This window comes from Rhamphochromis longiceps, linkage group LG17, assembly GCF_057381845.1.
Source record: "Rhamphochromis longiceps isolate RC_006_pf linkage group LG17, R_longiceps_female_GT1.1, whole genome shotgun sequence".
Taxonomy (NCBI): Eukaryota; Metazoa; Chordata; class Actinopteri; order Cichliformes; family Cichlidae; genus Rhamphochromis; species Rhamphochromis longiceps.
In genome coordinates this window covers 10,814,559-10,822,823 of record NC_140573.1, presented here as the reverse complement: position 1 = coordinate 10,822,823, position 8,265 = coordinate 10,814,559, and the positions used below count along the sequence as shown (strand labels likewise).

General features: G+C 38.4%; 1 protein-coding gene across 1 annotated transcript; it reads right to left on the bottom strand.

The window, feature by feature from the left end:
* Nucleotides 1-1,582: 1,582 nt before the first annotated feature.
* dnajc19 (DnaJ (Hsp40) homolog, subfamily C, member 19) lies at nucleotides 1,583-6,410 on the bottom strand. The gene is made up of 6 exons (XM_085387878.1): nucleotides 6,300-6,410; nucleotides 5,893-5,944; nucleotides 3,339-3,412; nucleotides 3,118-3,197; nucleotides 2,828-2,898; nucleotides 1,583-1,819 (listed from the first exon to the last, which is right to left on the bottom strand). Exons 1-6 carry the CDS (start codon nucleotides 6,300-6,302, stop codon nucleotides 1,749-1,751), a joined length of 351 nt encoding a protein of 116 aa, XP_085244004.1. The 5' UTR covers nucleotides 6,303-6,410; the 3' UTR covers nucleotides 1,583-1,748.
* Between the last annotated feature and the right edge of the window lie 1,855 nt (nucleotides 6,411-8,265).

Below are 8,265 nucleotides of genomic sequence, written 5' to 3'. Positions count from 1 at the left end.
AGATCTTCTCGAGAGCAGTGATGTTTTGGGGCTGTCGCCGAGCAACACGGACTTTCAACTCCCGCCACAGATTTTCTATGGGGTTGAGGTCTGGAGACTGGCTAGGCCACTCCAGGACTTTCAAATGCTTCTTACGGAGCCACTCCTTTGTTGCCCGGGCGGTGTGTTTTGGATCATTGTCATGTTGGAAGACCCAGCCTCATTTCATCTTCAAAGTTCTCACTGATGGAAGGAGGTTTTGGCTCAAAATCTCACGATACATGGCCCCATTCATTCTGTCCTTAACACGGATCAGTCGTCCTGTCCCCTTGGCAGAAAAACAGCCCCATAGCATGATGTTTCCACCCCCATGCTTCACAGTAGGTATGGTGTTCTTTGGATGCAACTCAGTATTCTTCTTCCTCCAAACACGACGAGTTGAGTTTATACCAAAAAGTTCTACTTTGGTTTCATCTGACCACATGACATTCTCCCAATACTCTGCTGTATCATCCATGTGCTCTCTGGCAAACTTCAGACGGGCCTGGACATGCACTGGCTTCAGCAGCGGAACACGTCTGGCACTGCGGGATTTGATTCCCTGCCGTTGTAGTGTGTTACTGATGGTGACCTTTGTTACTTTGGTCCCAGCTCTCTGCAGGTCATTCACCAGGTCCCCCCGTGTGGTTCTGGGATCTTTGCTCACCGTTCTCATGATCATTTTGACCCCACGGGATGAGATCTTGCGTGGAGCCCCAGATCGAGGGAGATTATCAGTGGTCTTGTATGTCTTCCATTTTCTGATGATTGCTCCCACAGTTGATTTTTTCACACCAAGCTGCTTGCCTATTGTAGATTCACTCTTCCCAGTCTGGTGCAGGTCTACAATACTTTTCCTGGTGTCCTTCGAAAGCTCTTTGGTCTTGGCCATGGCGGAGTTTGGAGTCTGACTGTTTGAGGCTGTGGACAGGTGTCTTTTATACAGATGATGAGTTCAAACAGGTGCCATTCATACAGGTAACGAGTGGGGGACAGAAAAGCTTCTTACAGAAGACGTTACAGGTCTGTGAGAGCCAGAGATTTTCCTTGTTTGAGGTGACCAAATACTTATTTTCCACCCTAATTTACGGATAAATTCTTTACAAATCCTACCATGTGGATTCATGGATTTTTTTTCACATTCTGTCTCACAGTTGAAGTGTACCTCTGGTGCAAATTACTGACCTCTGTCATCATTTTAGGTGGGGGAACTTGCACAATCGGTGGCTGACTAAATACTTTTTTGCCCCACTGTAAGTGTAATTTCAGTAAGCACAGGAACATTTTTTAAGTTTCTGCTAATGCTAAAGTGTTCAAACCAACTAACATTTTACCACATTAACAACAGCGTGCTGTCGCTAAAAAAAGACATGCAACATAATATTCACATGTCCAAATGTATCTAGTAAAATCACAAGTAGAAAAACTGTCTTTGTTCTCTCACAAAATGCATAATACTCAATGACTCCATTAAGTTTAGCAACTGCTTATGAGACATCTGTAGGTTGGACTAAGAAACACACTTCATGTGTGATCTTAAAAAACGCAAAACAACAATTTGAAGTTCTGTCAAATGGAAACCTCTTTATAGAATTTCACAAAGTCAATATAAACTGAGCAGTAATAATGGCAGGATTCTGGTCTGCACTTGTACAGCGTGATTTTATTTTTAGAACAATCAGTTAGAAAAACTTTCAAGTCAGTCAGTGCATGAATAAGCATCTCCACTTTTATTTCTTGGCCTGCCCGTCCATCAGATCCTTTGCTTCGTTTATCTTTGCTGCTAAGTAGGGAGATCCACCTGCAACACACACACACACACATAATCACACTTCACGTTGAACAACAAAACAGTTTCTTTTACTATGCAGGATGTTGACAATACACCTAAGACCTGTTAACAGACTTGCCACTCATGCGTAACAGCTCAGGACTACATTCTGAAGTTAAATGTTATGTAAACTTTATTTATACAGCACCTTTCACAGGTCAAAACCCACAAAGTGGGTAAATAAAAACAATAAAAACAGGCATATAAAAACACAGAAGACAAAACGATAAAACAGCATACATATGACATCATACAGCCTAAAACTAGTTAAAAGCCAGTCTGAATAAGCGAGTCTCCAGCTGCTTGATTTTTTTTTGCATGATCAGCTTTTCATTGTAAATAAAGTGCAATTGTGAAACGTGGTCACCGATTTTTATGAAGGTTCTCGAGCCAGTGCAGTGTTTTCCAGAAGAGAGCTGTGTCGGTTCTTCTGCAGTGATGCCTCAGACTTGTGTGCACAAATACCAGGAGGGTTGAAAGCTTTTAAAGTCTGAGAAGAACTTTATTCCTTGATTTTATTTTTTTGTTGACTGCAAACAAGTTTGAAACTATTTTATTGTTTTATACACCTTGATATATAATCCTAAAGCTGAACACCTCTCTGGACTTTGTGGACCTTGTATCATATTTGTACATTTGGCAGGACTATGTCTGAATGAACTTTTTATGCTTATTCTTTTGTAAAAATTCTGTTGCTCTGCTTTCAGTATACATGTCTCTGATTGTTCTGGTGCTTCAACGCAGCCATTTTTATCCAAATTTGCTGACAGCTACACTGGGAAGTCCCTGCTTGACTTATAAAGTTGACCACCGTTATAGGCAAAGGCAAGTGAAGCCAGATAATGGAAAGATACTCTGATTATACTGAACTTTGTTCATAGTATTTTAGTGGTATTTTGTTTATTTTTTATTTTCACTAGATAACAGACTCATCAGAAAAATAGTCGGTCTTTGAATAAGCACTAAGCTTTCTCTTACCTCTATCTGGATGGTTCAGGATCATCAGTTTTCTATGAGCTTCTCTGATCTTATTCTTGTTGGCTGTGGGACTGAAGACAGAATAGTGGTGCAACAGTAAATGTATGTAACAGTGAGTTATTATGAGTGATTAGTGGTGGTTGTTAAATGTGCTGCTGTAGTGGAGAGACTACAAACAACACAACAAGGTAGCCGTGCAGCACAAGACCAAACCTCTCTGAACCTGGAAGTATTGTAACATCACAGATAGACTAAGAATCAGTGCTGAGTGCTGATCAGCATCCACATACCTGACACCTAAAACCAGAGCAGCTTCTCTCTTTGTCATCTTTGGTTCAAATCCACCTCTATAGTAGCCTCCTCCAAATGCCTGAAACAATGTGTGCAGTCGAGGTTACGAGTTAGGAAAGAGAAAACTAAATGCAGACTGAATGCAAAGACCAACATGTGTCTGTGTTTTCTGCACATCGAACTGGCAGAGTTATCACAGCAAACACGGGTTCCTTCTTACAGTTTTAGGGAAGCTCTGAAGGGCCTGTTTCATCTGGGGTTCCATCTGCTTCATGGCCTGCATGGCATAGCGACCTGGTACATGAAAAAGATGAGACATTTACAGTGATGGGCAAATCCACTTTATCTCAGATGACAAATCAATCTGTGGATTTGTCCCTTAAATGTTTTACTGTTAACACTGATGCGGTTTAGGGTTGGGCGCCGGTGCAACTAACAATACTTTTCCCACGATAATGCTACTATCACAGTACAACAATACAGATACAGTACTGACACTACAAGACAACCTGTAATATATGAAAATCTGAGAATATATTAACTAACAAAAAATCACCTAGACTCACCTAGCTTAACCGAACTACCAAAAAACATTTGTCTTACATCTTCAGTTTCTGCTTAATAATTTATTTGTTGAAAATCAATAAAAAGCCACATAACTTAGAAACTATGATTCTTACAAGTGTGTTGTGTACTGTAAACATATAGAGAGCGTTGTGTAAAGATTTAAAATATCATCACATTTGACCTCTGACCTCTTCTTTAAAGTCAAAGAATGTGAAACTTTCATCTTTTATCTGTAAAACTACTTCAAGTTCTACTACCTTTGTTTAGGACATGATACTGGTATATGGGGATTCTAAAAGTCACATCATAGTTTGCCTCCAAATATCATGTCACCTCTCCCCTCACTTTTACATTTCACGCCTGCCTTTCTTTCAAGTTTATTAATATTATACAATAAACTCCAGTTATTCATGTCCACCTATTTACAAATTAATACCTATAATCTATAGAGGTGGGAATCACCATACATCTCACGATACGATATTATTGCAATTTTTTAAAAATATTTTGCGATATTCAGATTCTGTACATAAAGGTAAACTTTATCAATATTCTTATCTAATATCAAAGTCTCGCACTCAGTCTTTCTCTCATTTCAGTCAGTTATATTGGTGACAAACTGGACGGTTTGTATTACAGTCTAGTCCAACTTAACTGAATGCAACCATCTGGTACAATTATAGCTATTATGAACTATGCAATTTATGAAAACTATGCAGCTCATTAAGCAACTGAAGAATTTGAAAGTAAATTAAAACAAAATATAATTTTACATTAAATAAAAAAGTTTTAAACTTAATTAAAATAAAACATGTCTTAAATTAAAATAAGTAAACTGTCATGTTTATTGCTGCCAAAAAAAAAGTGAAACACATTTGGACAGTGAAGGAATGTCAGGATTCTGGCTCAGAAAAAGGATCAACATGCTCTGAAGTCATATCACGATACTACACAGTATCGATTATTCCCCCCACCCCTAATAATCCATGACCTACTCCAAAATAATGTTTGTGGAATCAAAGTAAGCATGTCATGCCACCCTTATCTGATTTTTTCCTGCACTTCAAACTTCCTAAACTTTATATAATACTACTCCCTTAAAAGTAAATACTGCCCAGAGATTAAACGACATTGGCAGAGGTTTGCACTCTCAGGTTTCTGTAATGTAAATGTTCTTCATAATTTAATATCTGCTTTGGAGGCGAGGAGCATTCGCATACTGTTAAATTAAACCTTAAACACAAGGTTTCATGTAGTTTCTGTCAACACACACAGGACTCGCCCTTGACCTACTGATAGATGACAAATGGAAAACCAACATAAACATGAAAGTTAAATCATTCAGTGGTTTTGGTTTTGAGTCAAAAAGAATCTGTTATGATATGGGACGGATAGAACAACAGTCTTCCAAAATATAATATTTATCATTTGTGATGATGGTGCTGCAAAACACCAACTATTATAACTGCAAGTCTATTAGTCAGACTGTAAATCTGTGTTTCACACCATCCTTCCTTCCCTTTAGATTAAATGCATTTACAAAGTGCTTCGCAGTCTACAAACATTTCTAACAATGCTTTTTACTATACATACTATGTGTGGAAAGCTCTGTCACACTGCTGCTGCGCTGCCTGCAACATGTGTTACATTTAGTCTGCATTGTGTGTTTAACCTTTTTCTATGTTAAACATTAAAATTTGCTTTACTTTTGTTAAATATGCGGCTCTACTCTATATGTTTGTGATCAGTCACTCGCTGCCAAAACCGCCTCTTTTATGCGAGTGCTGTCATTGCTAGACCAGGAAATCCAGGGTCGAGTTACTGAGTTGATATCTAGCTTAACCTGACCACTTAGCTAGATTGCCGATGTTGAGAGGTCTAACCACACAGTTATATTTTCTTCATTACATTATTTGTAAGACAGTTCAAGCCTCTTATTCCTGCTCGGGATAGTATATTAAGCAAAATGACACTATAAATGTGCAAAGTGCAAATAACACTATTAAAAAGTTGTCAAAAACATATGTAAATTTACAAAAATAGAACTACGTAGAGCTATTTTTATGTCATCCATATATGTGTATGCATTTTGTTTAATAGTTTCCTTGCAATTCAAGTGCTTTGTACTGAAGTTCAATGTCCATGGTGCTGTACACTCGTGAAACCCTGTCTGACAAAGTTAACAACAAAATTTTCCATTCACGGACCTGCAAATCCAGCTGCTGCCAGAGCCAGTCCCACTGCCACCATGGAGCTGGCCTGCGGAGGCAGAAAGGTGGAAATCAGAAAGCTTCATGACATTAGGGGATACAAAGCAAATCAGCAGACCAGTGACCGCGTTGGAGCTCGCTGCGAAACCCAAGCGGCGTGTTTACATTTGATTTAAACCTATCAATGGTCCAATTATCAGGCTAATAGTGACGTGCTGGTTAAAATAAGAAGAACACCAAACTTTAGCTTAGCTTGGTCCAGTCGTGTTGGGTCATATGCACGTTTAAGTAAAGCTAACACTAGCTTAGCTATTAAAAATAACGCCTTCAAACGCTATTTCCGTAGTCTCTCGAGCATGCAACCATTTTCACATTTCATGTGGTAAATCACGATTTCAACTTACCATGTTTCTGTGTTATGTTCCGTTTATGCTGAAGATTACGACCATAACTTTTGACCTCTCATGTTTTCGTGGCTCAGGCGTCCATGTGTTTATGCCGGAAATGAAAGAGAACTGTCGTAAACGCAACTCGCAGCTGTTTCCTTGGTTTCTAACGTTTGTGTTTATTCCTGGATAAATAAAAATTTGCGGGAAAGTTATTTGACTTTATAAAACCATACAGTTAAAAGAAAAAAACACAGGTTAAACATTTTAAGGGAAACATTTTTTTAAAAGGGAAAAAAAATTGAAAATAATACTTTACCCAGTTTATGTCAATGAAAATATTCTGTTGTGATTCTAGGATGAGACAAGTACAAGTAGTGAATGTGCAAACTCGTGTTAATGCTTATGCAAGGTAGTTTATTAGTGTGACAGATACTTCTAATAATACTGTAAGAAATAGTGCAATTATACTTAATAGCTGTGATGAGGTGGTAGAAGAGCAGTGTTGATTATTTTATTCAGGTGTCTAATGGTCTTTGGGTAGAAGGTGTTTGAGAGTCGTTTAGTCCTCAATTTCAGACTCCTGTAGTGTGAATAGATGACGCTGTAGGTGATGTTAATTATGTTTTGGGCCCTCCCGATGATGCTGGTGCTATGAATCCCCTGTAGTAAAGGAAAGGTTACTCCTGAGATATACATTAAAAATTTTATCCCGCTGTAATGAACAGTGTAAATAAATAACCACTGTAATTCTGGTAGTAATCACACTTTCAGCTACACATGCATAAGAAAACAACAACAACAACAAAACCTTAAAGATCACAGATGCATACCTTTGTAATTTCTTTAATCTCTTCAGTCTGATGATTTCATTTTCCCCTTTGAATATTGCCTCTAATGTTGGTCTTAGCTGTGTGTCCTTTCCCCTCCCATGCTACTCTTGGTCCTTTTCATGAATGCTGTTGGAAGTTGGAACCTGACATGAACCTTTTTGGCAGTGAGTTCAATTTTATTAGTTTCAAAAGCACATTTTAATTTTTAAATTGTGGGTCTCTGTGTGGTCAAACTAGATGCTATTGTTAGCAACCCGTTAAATACTAGCTTAAACTGAATGCTTTTTGAATGCTTTTCTTGTCACACGTGTTTCTGGTATGTATACTCATATTATAGGTAGCTGGTGAGTGTGATACACCGCAGCTCAGGAGTGACTAGAACACTTGAAGTGTGATACACAGCTAATGTTAGCATTTAAAGTGCACTGGGAGGCCAGGGCTAAAAAAATAATTAAACTAAATAGTAGTTTAGCTAATTAGCAATTTAACCCTTTGTTAAAGAGCTACATGCACTGGAACAGCTAGACTGTTTTCCAGCAAGTAAAACTTCTTGCCAAAAAAGTGCGCGTGGGTTCAGCCGCTAAGCGTGCTGGTTGATCAGAGGATGGCCACCTACATCTACGTCGTGTTCCAGAACAGTAGCGCGAGACGGAGTGTTGGCAAACAGGGAAAGGTGATTTTCAATCAGACAGCACACATTCTTCTTGGCAGAGTCATCCAAGTGTTTTGGGTGGGATTTTAAATTGTCTAATATTTCTGAGTTGAGAGCAACCCTCGGCACAAACAAAAAGTAAACCATCACTTTCTGGATTGTACTGAGACGCTGATGCTGGCACAACTACGGGCATTAGTGATGGGATTTCCGGCTGTTTTTAGAGAACCGGCTCTTTCGGCTCGACTCACTAAAAAGAGCCGGGTCTTTCGGCTGTTTTTAGAGAACCGGGTCTTCAGGTTGTTTTGTTGCTTTAATTAATTTATTATTAACAATAATATAAAATTATGTACAAAAGGAATTACTAATGTAAAAAAAAGTGGTTTTATTTATATATGTTTATATATAAATATATACAGTGGCCCCTAGAGACAAAACACGTACAAACTCCAAAACACATTTCTAGCATTAACTGAACTTCAAAACAGAGCTACCTAGA